This window comes from Falco biarmicus, chromosome 20, assembly GCF_023638135.1.
Source record: "Falco biarmicus isolate bFalBia1 chromosome 20, bFalBia1.pri, whole genome shotgun sequence".
Classification (NCBI taxonomy): domain Eukaryota; kingdom Metazoa; phylum Chordata; class Aves; order Falconiformes; family Falconidae; genus Falco; species Falco biarmicus.
In genome coordinates, this window is record NC_079307.1 from 3581776 (window position 1) to 3599036 (window position 17261).

Consider the following 17261-nt stretch of genomic DNA (forward strand, 5'->3'; position numbering starts at 1 on the left):
AGCCTCGTTTCACAATATAGCCACATGTGCTGATTTCCAAAAAGGATTTGGCAGATCCTCTTCGGGCACTTCTCTGCAACTGCGCAACATTTAGTGCAAATAACTAATCCTGTCAAAAGGAGCTGACCTCAAGATAAGAAATATGATTTGAAAACTGTGTGCATTTGCAGGACATGGGTTTGAGTAAAGAGGACAAAATGATTAATTATAAATACATTATGCATTTTGGTTCTAATTTATTTGAACCTGTTTCCATTAAATTTTCAGGTGTGTGGAATTGTGTCATTCTGTTAGTGTATATTTGACTGACAAAAGCTATGGCTTTTACATTAATTATAATAGAATCAATTTTACTGGAAAACAGCTGTAGGTCCTGAAGTTTAATGTAGATAGTTGGTTTGAAAGGAAGGAGTCTTACTGGCTGATAAAACTACTGCTGGATGTAAAAAATCCAGATCAAGAAAGTAGATGTGTTGTAAAAATAAGCATTGGTTTAAAAGCTGTGCTTACAGTTCATATTTAAAACTTGTCAGTGAAATAACTCTGGGTGAAAAAAGCCATCGAGCAGTAGAGACACTTGAAGCCAACTGCCTCCAACCCAGAGCGAAAACTCCGTCCCTGTGCAGTACATGGAAAACCAGACTTGAGATGGTTTTGTGCCATCTGCTGTCAAATAAATGAACTTCATCTCCAGCGGAGCAAAGAAAAATGTAGCTCAGACTCCGGTTTCTCCTTGGTGCTTCTGAGGCCTACACCTCATCCGGGTGAGCATCCCGGAATGGGATGTGGTGTGGGCAGCACTGCCTGGCTCCCTTGTTGTTTCAAGGTCCCAACACAGCTCTTCTCTAGGCATACACCCAGCACAGGCGTTTTTCCTACCTACCTCTTGCTGGAATCGCTGACAGTGTTGCTCAGGTGCACCCCAGCAATGCACAGACCCCTCAGAAGGGACCCCTCCTTGGAGGTCTGTGTCAGAATATTCACTCTGGCAAAGTCCAACGCACTTAGGAGAACTTATATAGGAAGGGCAAGGTGTGGGTGCATGGCATCTTTATTAAATCATCTAAGAGATGTTTTTGTCTGACTTCAGAGAAATCCATTTAATGTCATAAGCAAATTAAAATGCAGTGGTTTTTTTAACAGTTGTTAGCACTTGAAACTGAGATTAAAAACAACCAACCAACCCCCCACCCCCCCAAAATAAAAAAATACAGATGTCACAGGTAATTACAGCTATTTTTGGCAATACAATTATTGTTTTTTTTAAACAGCAAACATTTTTCTCAAATAAATACAATCTGCTCACACTATAAAACATAATAAACAGAATGATACAACAGGTTTAACATGAAAAAAAAGTATCCATTGATAAACATCAAGTTTTAAGAGATGTTCACAGAAACTTCAGAAAATACCTTTTAGTGGGAAGTAATAGAAAGGAACTGGCTGTGTATTTTCTGTTATGTAGCATGTATGATTCATGAATATTCCCCGGGGAACAAGTATTTGAGGAAGTGGTGAGAAGTAAGTAGTGATTTGGAGTGTACGCAACCAATCATGCTTACTGCTTAAGGTTTTTTTTTCTTTGTTCATTCACCGTTTTGTGTCTGCTACCACCATCGTTTCATGTATGTTTTTAAAGTTCATATAATTTCCTCTGTGCTTAGGTTCTTTTTTAAAAACAAACCAAATCTACTTAGGCTCCCTTCCTAAACAATAGTTTTCATACAGAATTTCAATGCATCTTAAGTTGTGAAGCATCACAAACTAATTTTCAGCTTTGGGTTTAAATAAAGGTTAGTCAGCTACAGCCTAACTCAACTGTCCAGCATCCCTCTTTTTGAGATTAGCATCAATATAATTAGACACTAAATCTCACCCTACTTCTGCATGCATTTCTTAAATCGGGACTGGAAGGGCTCAACCCTGCACAGATGCGAGTCCTCCAAATTCCTCATTAAGTCAGTGGTAGGCCAAGAAAATCGTGCCTCATCCCTCTTTGTTTCCCTGGTCTCTGGATCAGGCCTTTGTAAGGACCCACAGGACCCAGAGGGACAAGTTTACAACCCCTCACATCCAGTGCAGTATGCTGGAGCTATGTAAAGAGGCTGAGTCTGTCATACTGCTGCACACAACCTCTTCCCCATCTTCTGACATTTTATCCAAGAGCCCCAGCTAGTGCACAGTCTAAGGTCATGGTACCTGTGTCCTGGAGATCTTGCTGTCTGGGGGGCTCAGCCTGCAGATACAAAAGAATATGCTGGCAATAGCACTCTAACATCCCTTCTGCCCTCTTTGCTTTGCAGAATTACTGCTTGTGTTGCCTTCACTAAAGATAATTCCTACAGAATTCTTGCAAACAACCACTTATTTGGTGATGTAAATTATCACTTCCCTGGAGAGAAGAGGCTTCTACCATCCCCTGACTTCTTTCTGAAACTGTTCAAACTGAGTGAAAAGGGAAATAGGTTTGGTTGTTTTGGTGGGTTTTTTTTCTGAAGTTATAGCCTGGATCCTCAGCTTGCATAAACAAAGTTCTGTTGATTTGAGTATACAATGTCACTTTACGCTCACAGACAACCTGGTGCTGCGCTCAGAGCATTTAAGTATTTGGCTGTAGCGGCCACCGCACTAAATGTAAGGGAAATGCATGAAACTTTAGACCTGGCAGCTGCATTACATTAGAAAGGTATTTGCAGGCAGAGCTCAAGCCTTGGGGCTGAGGCATGCTGCAGATCCCTCCCAGCCCCTTCAGCAGAGGGAGATATAAAGTCCAGTAATAAGGACAAACTCCTGATCAATCCTGAACTTCTTCCAATACCTTGGGTTTTGACCTTCTGGTCATCCCACCAACTGCTGCTGTGCTAGAATTTGATTCTGCACTTTGATTTTTCTAGACCAACCCTTAAATTGCAGTTTATGAAAATACTGGACAAACAACATATTCTTGGCAGTTTTCCAGCTTTATTCCTTAACTGGGAAGAGAGGGAAAAATTTAGGAACTGCTATTGCCTCCTATACCCAAATTGAACTGTTGGGATCTGATGCAGCTCACAGTGAAGGCAAGGAAAAGACTTGCACACGCTTTAGATAGATCAAGTCTAATGTTCTTCTGGGACAAAACACTGAAGTGACGTTAAATACACATTCATGAGCAGCAGTGGAGTGAAAGTGAAGCAGCAATTGTTGTGTATTCTTAACATCTCAATTAAAAATTTTAAAGGAATAATTTTTTCTCCCCCCCCCGCAAGCCTTATCAACATGAGACTACTTGACACACAACCCCTATGAAAAATCAAAATGCTAGAAGAAAATAAGATTTTTCTTTTTGAGATTGACACCTGAAAAAACTAATTTGAGATACAATTGTCAAAATACTTTCCCAAACATCCAAAAATATATATATTTTTTAAGAAGAGTATTTTAACATCTACCTTCTCAAACAACACTCTTTTCTATATTACTTACTATATGCAAAGATCAGCTAGTATAATATTGTGCATTCAGGTTTTGTTCCCTCTGTTTCATGCTTCTGTCTAAAGAAATTCCTTGTAATGTTGCTTAACTGCAGTGGGACTTCAGCAGCCTCCACTGTTCTGTACAGGCAATATTGTTGTCTCAAATTACATCGTGCTGGCCCTTTTTGTAAAATAAAAAGCAGTCTGGAGAATTATGCATGCATCAGTAACCAAATTAGTTTTGGTGTGATTGTCATCTATTTAGTTTTAAACTCTTTGCAACTTTGCAATGAGTAAGCATAGAGGAAAACAAGCTGGAAGTGCTCTTCGGAATGTCTGTACACATCCAATAGTTCAAATTATAGTTAAAAACTAAAGTGACAGCAGTAGAACTGCACAGGAGCAGTTTCTTCTGTCATCATGTAAGTTATCTCCCTGACTTTTCACTATACATCCCTGGTATAATAATGCACTTACGAATGGCCTACTGTGTGTTACATAGTCATAAATGTATAAATAATGGACTATTGTTATGGATTGTGACAAAGTACATATTGCACACGATGAGCTCTCTGCTGACACAAAATATGTACAGAATCTGGTGTGCTCTCCCTGGCAAGCCTAATAAGACCCAGAGACAAAGCTGAGCTAAACCCCCTTAAGATTTGTTACATCACAATCGCTGAGTGTTTTGGTTTGCCTCATTTAGGAAGAAGGGATTACAGTTTATCACTCCTTATTTCTTCTGACTGCTGAAAGTGCAGCTCGGTCATATCCTGCTGAAGGCCAGACCAGTCCTGCTGAAGGCTTGATAGGTTAAAAGAAACCAACACAAAACAAACTTTGATCTTGCTATGAATAGTAAACCTTTGTCAAAGTTGGGCAGTATGAACTTCTGTGCCATACAAACATTTCAAAGGAGGACACTAACACTTTCTGCAGAAGAAAAGCTGGACAGAAGAGGGGTACCTAGAATGCCAGAATTTCTTTCCTGGCACTTATGAACTTTCCTTTGATGCTATTTGTGGGGATACTCAGACTTATGGCCCAAAGCAAGAAAGGAGTATGCCTGAATCTCTTTCATCCCATTTACACACATTTTTAAGTACCTTCTGAAAGCAAGCCTACACTGATAAGACCTGTACAAATGTCTGCAGGAACTTTTTGACCCAAGGCTGATGACTTTAATATTAATCTAAAAGAAACCCGCTCTGAAGCCAGTTTATGCTATAAACTACCCACTGTGGTGTGTTTTGCATTCTCCTGTGAAGCAGCTGGTATTGGCATCTTGCAGGCTGTTGCACTAAGATACACTTGTGATTTCAAAGATTTTAGCTATTGATTTTTAGCTCCCTTCTCTTCCCCTTCTCCTAAAATCCTAACCCTTCCCCCATAAGATAAATAGCATCTTAGTAGGCCAAAGCATGTCGCTCCTAAATCTAAGTGTACTATTTTTTCAGTTCTGCTTTGTCTTTATGACAGATGGCACTTAGGAATTAGGGAAAAGGAAGCAAAGCATGCAGTGGAGGCTGAAATTCAGCATCTTTTTGATTCCATCATTACCTCCTGAAGAAAGCTGCTTACTGCAGAATCTCACCAGGGCTGACAAAAAAGCTCACAAGGGACAGAAAGCCATCACCGTGTAAATGACCAGCACAAAACCTCAGTATGAAAGGGAGAACAGTCTTCCAAGGTCTTCTGATTTTAAAGACACAAACACTTTAGGCTGGGTCTGTGCACAAGGGTGGATTTTAATAACCTAAATAAAGGACCCCTGCAACTTTCTAAATCCTGCAAGTTTGGTTGGAAAAGGCTTCTTATTTCATCTCCACTTAAAAGAAACTGCTCCCAGTCTTTGTTCACAACGGTGCTGTCTTTTGATGTCCAAACTTCATCTGTAACTGATGTGAAATTCATAATTTTCTTCTGGCGTGGATCAGCGTCAACCAGTCTTTGCATCCACAGTATGCCCAACACACTACCTAACACAGTGCTCAAAATACAGGAGAGGAATAATCTGATGCTGCCTGTAGCGGCAATGCTGGACTCTCATTTCCAGCTGGTGGCGATAGACTTTATGCAAGGTGCTGACAATTTGGGGGTTGTGAGTGAGGGGGGTGTCAACATGTGGTCCTGAAGAAGCCTGCTAATGCTTTGCGAAAATAGTAGTGAAAAAACACCCAGCATCCTGAACGCTCGACTTTTACACAGTGCTAGTTGTTCCTAATGCAGTGCAGAAGGCAGTGAAAGCTACTGGTGTTATCAGAGCTCCATTCGAGGTTGGAAAACTACCCAAGCTACTGACTAGAGACTCCCTGCTGTGCAGGAGCTTCAATCTGTATTTTAATATTTTTTCCCCCTCAAATCACTCCCTTTTGAATTTGCCTAGTTGAATATGAGAATTTTTGCATGACTGTGGCTGAGAGATCTGCTAGAACAGCTGTTTGTGTGATCCACTGAACATATTGTGACAATTTTTCCACTGTCAATAAACACAAGAAAGAAGAGACGTTCTCCAACGCTTAGAAAGGCCATGGGTTTTCCTTGCTCATTTAGTTTTGCCTATTCTTGTAGTAAGGTTTCTCTCCAGTTAAAGCCTCCAGTTGGTCCGTGTGTGAGAGGGAGGATGGGAGGGTCCGTAAGCTGCCACACACCTGTATCTCCCAGTTCTTCGCACGAACAAAACCCCAAGTATGGAATCTGTGTGAAGAGAGGTGGAAATAAAGGCCGTGAGCAAGGACTGAGCTATGCAAGGAGGGAGCTCCCTGAGGGGCTGAAGTCCTGCTTTGCTACGGAAGCATTTCACTGCCTAGGACTCCGCTGACTTTGCGCACCACGATACATGCAAAACACTGGGAAAGACAGGTTATATCATTGTAATGTAGTTTAAATATGGGCCAGGTGAAACCAAAGATGCCCTGTTGGCTGGCATGGTCCCAAACCCTGAAGGCCAGCACAGCTATGGAGGAGAAACAGGGATGCCACGCTGGCTCAGTTGTGCTCAGATCAAGCAGCGGCTGCGAACATCCCAGAGAGTGTCTGCAAGGCTGGCAGGGGATAACGCCGTCTCCCCAGGCAGGGCTGGAGTAAAGGAATGAAGGCAGGAGCCCCTGTTAAAATTTTCAGGCCTTTTCTGTGTCAGTTAACAGCTCTTTAGAGTAAAACGTGAAGGGGAAGTGGTGTAGGGCAGAAGTGCCCTGTGAATTGTGGTTCGGGTTTTTTCGGCACTGGAGGGCACTGTGGGAGCCTCTGTACAGCCCCTGGTATCTACAAGCATAAAGCAGAGTCCCTGCAAGCCCATTTGTAGGTGGGCATCTGATCCCGTGCTATCTGTTACAGAAGTGACACGTTAAGATAAGCCTCTTAAACCAATCTGCTTTACTCTCTGACTGCTGAAATGGGTGAAACATAGTAACAGGCACAATAATGAGACGAGGGGAACAAAGTGTCCTCTGCCTGCTTAAGCAGATTGCAAATTTCTCTTTGTAAAGCCAGCGAGCTTGACTCCTTGGTGGTAATTACCTTTCGGACCATCTGTACAAAGTCCTTGGAGTTCTGTGGCGAGAGCCCTTGGAGCTGGCAGGTACAAGCCTCCAGGGAGGATGCATGTGCCACTATCAGGATGTTATTTCCTGAAATAAAGTGAGAAACACAGGCTGAGGAGGGAGGTGAAGCCAGCTTTAGGGACTGGTGCCCAGGATCAAGCAGACCAATTAAAAATGTTCAAAATGTGTTCAGTTCATAATACAACAACATAGTAAACTATGCGTACTGGGGGGAAAAAAGCCTGGTTTATTAGCGTGTTTAAAGCATTTCTCAGTTTGCAGGATAATGGTTAACTCGGTGCTACTTAGTTTTAAAATGGCTTTATGAAGAAAACAAGAATTCCAATGAGATTTCAGCTGTCTTGTGAAGCAAATGCTTTTCTCCTACCCAAAAATTAATTCTGATTAAAACAAGCACTTTAATTTCAGTTGCTGGTTTTCCACCCTGATAGCTTTAGGTTTCCATTTCCAAGATCCTTTACAACCAATGCCATGCTGTGCTACTGAAGTTTGTGTGCAAGCTATTGAAATAAAAGCTTAGAATGTAGAGACAAATCGGTGAAATGAAATTAGGGAAATAACCAGAGTTTAGAAACATCCTAATCTTATATTGTGAATGAAAACTAAAAGCTAGAGGGTTTTTTATTTCAATATTGTGTTCGGAGAAATTCTCTACAGTCTTTATGGGTAATATATTTCAGAAGAGTAGCTCGGAGAGGGGATGAAAGATGCCTCATTTGATGCTGGCAACAGGCAGCAAAGTGCAAATGGCTTATTTATTCCCTTGAGAAACAGACAGCTTGCATTGGGTAAGGATCCCTAAAATAATTCTGCTACTTAAATTTATGGACCTTTCTTGTAAGCTGAGCGTATCTGAACTCATAGTTCAGACACATACAGGACTTTCCAATGTCTCTGGGAGAGGGGATGAGAGATTCAGGGAGGGAGATTCGTCTCCTTGAAGAGGGAAAGACTGGTCAGGAATGTCGGCATTCACATCCCAGAGAGCCCGTTGTGTTTTCCATCTGCTCTGGAGCACTTACCTTTGCCTTTACATTCACTGATGATTTCTTTTGTTACTTGGTAGCTTCTACTTATGTATGTATCATAAGATTCGGAAACCACTAACTTGCTGACAGGAATATGAGGTCTGTGAGCAGAAAAACAAGTATGGTAAATTGGAAGAAGGGATAAAGTTTTAAGTGCAAGTTATGATTCATCTGAAAGTATCTGCTTCTTTAGCTCTTCTAATTCCCCAGATCCCCAGAACTGTATCTTGCGTCAGGACTGCTAGGATTATTTTTAAAGTCTAGGGCTGAGATGTTTACCATTCCTGCATTAAGATATTACAGTTATCCGGTGAAAATGGTAACTGCTTCCTCTAATGTAGACCAATTAGCAGAGGCAGCATACAACATGCTGATTATACTTGTGTTGCTTTTGCAATGGCATGCAGCAACAACGATGCCACTTTGCGTTTATTTAGGCATGTGTCCTGTGATGAGCAGATTTCAGGGCTCACCCACCCACATAAAGTTAGTGAGTGGCAGGAGAACAAAGTCTGTACCCAGCAGGAGTGGGTGAGCAGGAAGGGGCAGCAGGACAAGGACAGTGTCGACGCAGCTGCCTGCAGACAGATGGGTCGGCTCCACTGGCTGGGAGCTGTGAGGTCCCAGCAGCGTGACAAGCCGCCGCCCAAGCCGTCTTTGGCAGCCTGAGGTCTGCACTGTGCTACCACAGCTTCCAGCTTAGAGGGGGGGCTGACAACAACTGTGTCTGTCTAAGGTGACAAGGCAGGTACAGGGGGAAACGTGGAGTGTGGAGAAGCCAGATGCTGGCTCCCTTCACTGCTGATGCTTTGACGGTGAAGGGCAGAGGCAAACAGCCGCTTTGGCCATCTGTAAAGCTGCATTGCTGGGAAATGCCTGGAATTAGCCGGCCTCCTCCTGGGCCAGGGCGTTTCAGTGAATTGCCTGGCAGGACTCTGGCCAATTGTATCAGCTCAAGTAGGCTGATGTGCACAGAGAAGCAAGGGACTGGCAGCAGAAGGCTCTATTTTCATGCTGTGCTGCAAGGAGACCTAACTTTTCCCTCCATCCAGCGATCTGTTTTATCTACAGGAATTACCCATGAGAGAGGAGACAGAGAATTCCAGGAGGGCTGTCTCCCAGTCCCCCACCTAACCAGCTGACCATACAAGAGCAGGCTCTTTTCTTATGCTGAGAATATTCATTATAGTCTTCCCAGAAGGCATGTATTTTCTGAAGCAGAGACTCTCCTGTGATCCAGCTGCTCTGCTGAGTGTTAGCCATGTGATACCCTTTCAGGGATAAATACAGTGTAAGGACTTCTATTTAGATACTCTCAGAGTGTTGGAAATGTAGCTGCAGACTGGAAGGCCACAATGCAAGGGGTTTATGGTATAATGAAGTATGAAAAAAATCAGGGTTTTTTTCTTTAGGTTTTTTTGTTTGTTTGTTTTAATATTTCAACTGCTTATTCTGCTTGAGGTTCCTAAATGCACGGGTGCACTGGGACACCAGGAAATACCAGCGTTTCTGATGATACCATCAACCACAAAAGCCCAGCCCAAAGTATTTGTCACCAAGCCCATGTAGGTAGAACTCCTATGTATGTATACTATGTGTGTATAATAAATGTTTTGTTTTCATCTGAGATTGCTCAGCTGGCGATCAGGCTCACACTAAGATGGAAAGAGCAAGACTCTGCAAGAAGTCATAGTGATACAGATATTTCAACAGTGAGGTGCAGTGGAAGACTGGGACTGTATGACCTTTCTGGAGCTTCCTTCTTTGTGGGAGCTTTTTGAGTCTGGCTTGTATAAATGAATCATAAATTTGAGAGTAGGAAGCCTGAGCAGATCATCTTGTCTATTCTTTGCCACATGACTTTCTGCTGGGCTTTATTTAGCCTTTCCCTCTGCAGCTTACAGTAAAAAGCACTTGTGTGTTAGGCTGGAGGGCACCACGGCTGCGATACTTCGCTGGGGAGTCAGAAAAGTCTTGAGTTTCCCTCCAGACTCAGACTGCAGGTTGTTCCCGCCAGCTCTGAGGTGTTTGTTGGCAATGATATTGGGAACGCACAAGTATGGCCATGTGGCTGGGTAGAAGGAAAGCAGCAGAGGCTGGCAGCAAGGGCATGAGTTCAAGATATGGAGCTTAACCAGGCACCAGGACTGATCTCTGCAGCCGCAGGGGTGGCTGGCAAAAATGCTGAGTTCTGGGAGGTCAGCTCTGCGCTTCTGGAGCAGCTCTGTCAGAGCCCTTGAAAGCAGAGTGAATTATCTTTCTCTTGTCTGCAAAGCAGGAGGAAGAATCAGTGGTGCTTATCCATTTGCCATGCAGATGTTTTTCACCCAGACATTTACTTTGTTTGCTTTCACCAACTGGCTTTAGTTTGAATACCATGAAAACCTGACTCAGAAACCTGCAATTATTTCCACTAGAAATGTTTCAGATGTAACTGCTGAGAAGCGATAAATGCTTAGGGTTTAGCCGCTTTGATAGAAAACCTCTGCATTTTGGTGTCACAGCAGACCCTGAATTCCTGACAGATGTGAGCATGTTCCCCAGGGTGATGCAAAATTTACAATTAAGATCCATCACAATGCTAATCATAATAGAGCCAGACAAGCTTTTTCCTGAGCAGGGCAGATGTGAATGGGCCTAGGATCCAGTTCAGTCTATGAACATGATGTTCAGGGAACTGAGTCAGCAAAACTAGTTCTGTTATCTGACCCCAAACTATGAAGTTTTAGGAAAAGGGTTAAAACAAAAATACTTTGAGGGTTTCCTGGACACCTGAAAGATGCCCAGGACAGAAGGAGTACTGGAAAGAGGACCTCCATGATCAGCAATATAGCTGGACCTTGTCAGTGATCTGGGAAATCTGGTTTATAACAAGCTGTTCTCAGGTCATGTTCAACACAGCAGCCTTCAGCCTGCTCCAAGTCTATTCTGGGAGCCTCAGCATCTCTTTCAGTCACTGCTTATATTAGAAACTCAGCAGAGTGTTACTCTTCAGACACAAAGCCAAAAAGCAATTCAAGACCCTCCCCACCCCACTTTCTGTTACCTGTAGGTTGTATCAACACTTAGAGTAGCTGCAGCTAAGTCCACCGGGGGTATCCAGGCGGGTAGTGTGTTCCCAGAGACCCACTTGGTCCATTCAAACAAGCCTGGCTCTATTCGAATTTTCAGGTTGTTCTCTTGTTGCATACCTGGAAAAGGGAGAAAGGAGACCAGATCTCAATGAAAGCAGATGTAGAGGAAGGCAGCAAGAGTTTGCAGCTTTAATACTTCGGTTTGATTGTAAATTATTATATTTTTTTTCCTCCAAGTAGTCAGTTGATTAATAGTAGTTATGAAAGATGAAGTATTTAATTTACGTACTTGGCATATGATATGCCAGTGAATGTAAACCTCTGGCCAGCAGCTACATGCAATATACTGAGCATAGGTGTGACTGTATTTCAGAGCTGGTTTTTGACTGTTTCCAATGCCAGGGCATCTTGTGCCTCTGTCACTACTTCCCTTCCCAGTTTCCACAGTAAAGTATTTTTATTGGGGGTAGCAAGTTTCCTGGTGGTAGCAATTGCTGTGGGAGCATGCAGCAATGAGCAGCTGCAGGAGCGTGAGCAGGCAAGGGCACAGGGCGTGCTGAGCTGGCCGTGTCCACCCATCCTGAACGCACATCTGGCTTTTGCAGGGCAGAGCGATAAACCCAGCCCTGACCACAGCTGGTGTTGGGGGCAGCATACCACTTGCCTAAGCGCTTGTCACCCCGTGCAGTTAGAAAAGGGCTCCTTATGGACAGTGTTGCGCTAATGTAATGTATACTGCCGTGGAAATAATCCTCACCCTGATTTACCATTTACTTGGGTCTCCCATGCCAGGATCCCTTTTATCTGGCTGGCAGTGTTTTTTTCCCAGAAAGTGAGGAGAAAGCAGCCTTTCCTGCCTGTTAGGGTCTTACCTTTCAGGATATTGTGTGCTGTCTGTACACACCGTAGGGATGGGGAGCTGTAGATGTAGTCTACAATGGTATTAGTTTCTAGCAAGGCTTCACCTGCAAGCAAGTTTCAAACATCCATGAATAAAACCAGACAAATGGCATTTTAACAACAACAGCAGCAGGGTGTCTGTCATCCAGCAAGGAACTAAAGCAGCTTCCCAGCTGCACTGCTTGAGTTTTGGGAAATATGTACCCACTGTATTTTATTTCAGTGGTGTGTTGGGCACTGTGATATGCACGACTGTGGAACCCAGATACGTTTTTCTCTGTGTCTTGCTCCACGTAATCTAGGTAATTGCATCTAGGTAATTAACCAGTATGCAAAGAAATCACAGCAGCTTTTGCTCAGTTTCTGCTTCTCTTAGATTTAGCCAAAAAGCAAACAGTGTGCTGAGAAAAACTGTACAGAGCTTGAATTTAATTTAATTTCATTTATAAGCTGTAAATCAGAATGATTCAACTTAACTCAAACCCAAATTAATTCAATTGGCTCAACTCTTCGCTAGTATAAATTACCATTCCATTACACAGGTGGAAGATCACTGAAAATGAGATAAGAATCAACTCCACTATTAGGGTTATTAATATTCTTGCAGTGCCTAAGGGAAGCAAATAAGAACAGGAATCTGCTCAGCACTGCATGGACTTGTAGTAAGAAAAGAATTATAATTTTGTTATATTTGAAGAGGCATGACAAAGAAGTGGGAGCAAGAAGGGGTTATTTACCTTGACTTCATATGTTTAATGATGGCTGTAACCATGTCAAACTGATCTATAAATCTCTCGAGTGAAGCGGGGTAATTTAGAAGGAGAGGCACATCTAACAGCTCTCTGTCATGAGGAAGCTGCTCATTTGCTTTAGCCGTCAGAGGAATTATGGCTCCGGCAACTGTCAAGGTCGAGCCTGTGTGGCTGCAGCAGGGAGCCGCTGCCTGCAGATGGCTGGCATGCCGCAGCCGTGCTGGCAGGTTGATGGCGTCTGGGTCACGTATGCAGTTGCGTACTCGGACCCATTTAATGATACCAGCAAAGTGTGCTGTGATTGCTCCCAGATTTGCCTTCTGTTACATGCATATTGCAAACCCTGATGCCATGTGACCAGGAGCCTGAGCATCCTGCTGTTGTACAGTGATTTATTTTTGTTTAAAAAGCAAGTATAATTTTAGCTGCCCTAGTTTGAATGTGACCAACACAAAGTACTCTAAAGGATTTGAATTTGGGAAAATGCTAAGTACTGTTCTCTGAAGCTCATGTCTTTAAGGGGCTGGGCTCCTCTAATCACAATGCTCAATATGTGCTCTTCGACTACCAAGTGATTTTCTGTCCGTTTACAAAGTAACAGGCTCAGAAGTCAGCGACAAGGATGGGGGAGTGGGAGAACACGAAATAATTTGGGCAGTGTTTTTTGCCAAATAAACGAAAAGCCAGATGGGCTGATAAAAGTATATTGGTGTAGCAAACTGCAGGTCAAAATTTAATTGTCAAAGTCAAGGAAAAAGCCTATTTTGTATGAGATGACTGTCACACTGCCACATTTCTCACCAACATTGTTAATAACAGCATCTCCCAGTGTGGCACGCTTACAGGGCAGTAGTGAACGCTCTGCAACCGCGCTGCTGATGGCTCTGATTTCACACCACGCCTTGCAGTTTGTGTGCTGTCCCTTTTCCAGCTGCAGCAGCTCAAGGAGAAGAGGTTTCTTTGAAAGAGGGGGCTTGCTGGGGAACGTGAAGGGACTTTGCAAAGGTTCTCAAAACATCTAAATCCTGTTAGTTCAGGGTACCCAATTCATTTCTTTCTGCCTTGCACCTTCTCTGGCTGGGTGTGTGGGAGGAAGGTAGCAAAGCTTCCTGGGCAAGCTCTTGTCTGCTGAGGACAACTTACCAACAAGCCTTGCCTGCGTACAGCCCAGCACGGTGATTGGCGCATCTTTTTCATAATCCCTGAAACCGCCGCTTCTCTGAGGTAAGCTGTGAGGCATATTCAGGTTACTACGCATATACCTTCCTGTGAGGGAAAGGTTAGAAGCAGCTGCTGGAATTATTTCATCAGACAGAGGCAGAGAGCCATCACACCTGTTTCTGCCCTCTTTCACCAAGTCTGCACCCTAGAACCTGGCTGTTGAGCAGTTTTTCCCGTGTATACCAATTGGAAATCTGACAAAATTAAGTTACACAGCTGTATCAGTTCAAAATCAGCAGAGATTGCTGCTAATGGTTTTAAAGTTATCTTTAGGACAGATTTCCTCAAAGGAAAATAATTTCTATCCCACAACAAAAGATACCTCAAACATTACATTTTTACAGGAGGCTAAAATGTCAGAGCTCTTCAAACAAAATTTAGAAAGAAGGTAGATGTAAAATCATCCTTTTTTCCAATGATCTTGACTACAAGGTAGTGGCATTTTTTTAACAGAAAAAGACCTTTTGACAAGTTTCTTATCAGCTCTAATCCCAACAGGGCCTGAAGTTACAGTCTGGTAACTATAGTCTGAAACTCAAGCATATTCCTAGGTCGCAAACTCCAGCTTATGCCCCAAAGGGCACTGTGAACTGTACCTGTAGTGGTGTTATTTTCATTTAGGACTGAGTGTCAGCTGGGCAAAATATTTTCCTGATGGTAGTACATGTGTGCAGTGGACACTGACTACTACCATTGTGACTTCATTTCAAAATGAAAATGCTCTTCGGCAATGTTACTTTAATGTAATCTTTCCAGCAACGGTCTCCCAAATATTAGCAAATATAGTATTTACTCCCTGGCTTGTGTTTCTGCTTCTGACTGCAGCCTTATCATCGCAGAGCTCTGCATGGAGGTCTTCTGCCACTCCTAAGTGCTCAAGGCAGCACTCTGTGTTAGGAAATCACAGCTTCCATCTAAGCTTTGCCCCAGGCAGTTGCCGCTCTCCTTCCTTCATCTAAACCCAGGGCCTGAGAGACCCACGGGAGCCAACTCACCTTTGGCATCAAAACACTGTGACAACCAGTACTTCCCAAAAACAACATCCATCCTTTCCCCATGTCTGCAGACAAACAGGCAGCGTTTCTGAGGTCCTGGCTGGCTGGTTATTCTCAGGGGCTGGAAGAAAAATTACAGGATGTTTGACCTTCATCAAAGTGCAAGGGTTTTTCTGAGATCTGATTTACTAAGAGGAGTCAGGACCAGGCACCTCTTGCTTTACCCCAGTGCAAATATGGGTACAGGAAACTCTTCTCAAATTGGTAAATGTATGCTGGTATAAAACTGGTAAAGTGAGCAGAGGATGGGGTCCTGCTGCCCCATGCTACAGGTGGGTTTGGGTACGGCGATGTCTTCTGTGCCTGCGGTTAATCATGTCATTCAAAAGCTTGTAGAGACCTTGTAACTTCTGACGCAGGCAGTGAAAGGAGACCAGAGGATAAGTTGTCAGGGAAAACCCAGTTGCTGGAAAAACTGTGATTTATGCGTTTGTGGGTCCCTACCTGCACATTCTGGCAGATGATGGTGAGTGGCCCTGCGTCCCCAGGTCCTTGGTCTTCCTGCTGTCTTCTTTCCAGAGCTCCGTCAGTGAAGGCTTGAAGGGATGGGGAAGACGTAGTATTCAGAATTGAATAGGACCTGACAAAAATAGAAAGATGCTGGCTTTGGGAATGCTTTGGATTTCATGCACTCAGCCTGCAGTAAGGACTACAGGAACTGATGATAATTACTGTTGTCATGTTATTACGGTATTATTTGTATTTTAGTGCTGCCTAGAGAGCACCTTGCTAGGTGATGCACACACATGATGAAACAAATCCCATCTCAGCAGGCTTTCTGTTTCCTTAGAAACAGTTTCACAGAACAACAGTTCCCAAACTTTGGGCTGCGAGACTGTCAGCCCTCAAATATTCTCATGGAAAATGCCAAGACCATGCTCACTAACATCATCTGGGGACCAGCTGCACATTACCTACCATGGTCTTGTGGACCCACATTTGGAAACTTATGGCTACAGGGAGTTTTCGCTCACCTTTGAAGCTACTGCTTCAGTAGAAAGCAGGAGCACAGCCCTGCCTCTCATGCTGGGCAGTTTTCAGGGTTCCTGCACACAAAATAGCTTGTATCCCATGGTAGGGATATGACACACTCAGTCGGGGTTGTTGTTTCTACATTTTTCAGTGCTGTCTATTCTGTTTCCCATCTACAGTAGGAATTAATTCTCACCAGTGCTTCCTGTTAAATGTAGCCAAAGGGATATAATAGATCCCATTCTCCCTCAAGGGGCTTATCTAATGATGATCCTGCTAAATAAAGCACTTGTGCCCAGAGACTCAAGGACTTTGACCAAGACCCTTGGGAGTAAACTCTGACAGGCAAGTACAGAAGCTGCAGTGACCCTGCAGATTCAGTTACACTGCATGGGTTACGTTTGCTTAGCCGTTAAAAAACAACATTGTCAGATAATGTCTATGGTCATTTACTTTGGCAGAAATAGTTGCCGTTGCTTGCACTTTTCAGTGCTTTAAATATGTCAGAAGTTTCTTCCTGACTAGCACCTAGTTAGGATAAAATCTCAGAGGGGTTTTGTAGCTGTTAAAATAACACTAAGTGCCTCTACCAATGGAACAAAAATAGGTCATCTGCATTTTTTTTAAGAACTGATCTTCTGCAAGATCCCATGATTTGCACCAGTTTAAAGAAGAAAAAAATACCACACCATTGGTCCCGATGTTGGTCCCTTATCTGGTGGAATTAGAGTGCAAGGATGAGACTGAGGTACTGGCTTACTTGGTCAGGTGAAGATGCCATGCAGAGAAGCACTGGCAGGCAAGGGGAGTGGGAGATGGGAACCAGCCGTGCTGGGGGCAGCACTGTTGATCCCCATCCAACAGTGTGAGGCAGCAGCCACTGTGGGCACAGCCCTGACAGCAGATAACCTCTCCAGCCTTCTGCTCTTACTCTTTCAGACCTGACCTTCTAGGTTTACAGATTCTTGTAACTGTATTTTATTCATGGTGAGTTCCTAACAAGGGCTGGGCTTGCTCCAGGGAACGGTTCCTCTCATTGCCCAAATGCAGATACAGCATCAGAGGTCAGGGCAGCAAATACCTCCGAGTTAGGGATGGTATGAAGTGCAACTGAGGGTGTGTGGATCTTGAAGAGGGGTTAAATGCAGGCAGGAGAGCTTTGTGGGTAGGCTGAGCGAAATATTACTGGGTGCTGTGGTGAGAAAACATGTCTAACTCTTGTCATCAGAATATAT

The 17261-nt window shown here is 43.5% G+C and overlaps 1 protein-coding gene across 2 annotated transcripts in view; it reads right to left on the reverse strand.

Moving 5' to 3' along the window:
- Positions 1-1033: 1033 nt before the first annotated feature.
- UBASH3B (ubiquitin associated and SH3 domain containing B) overlaps positions 1034-17261 on the reverse strand; it is a 75584-nt gene continuing 59356 nt past the window's right edge. For both annotated transcript variants that reach the window (XM_056322694.1, XM_056322693.1), the window contains exons 7-14: positions 15499-15634; positions 14995-15115; positions 13922-14044; positions 11999-12091; positions 11099-11243; positions 8047-8153; positions 6981-7090; positions 1034-6158 (exon numbers count right to left, since the gene is read on the reverse strand). In XM_056322694.1, coding sequence (XP_056178669.1) covers positions 6021-6158; positions 6981-7090; positions 8047-8153; positions 11099-11243; positions 11999-12091; positions 13922-14044; positions 14995-15115; positions 15499-15634 — 973 coding nt within the window. In that variant the 3' untranslated portion in view covers positions 1034-6020. The remainder of the gene's footprint in view (positions 6159-6980; positions 7091-8046; positions 8154-11098; positions 11244-11998; positions 12092-13921; positions 14045-14994; positions 15116-15498; positions 15635-17261) is intronic.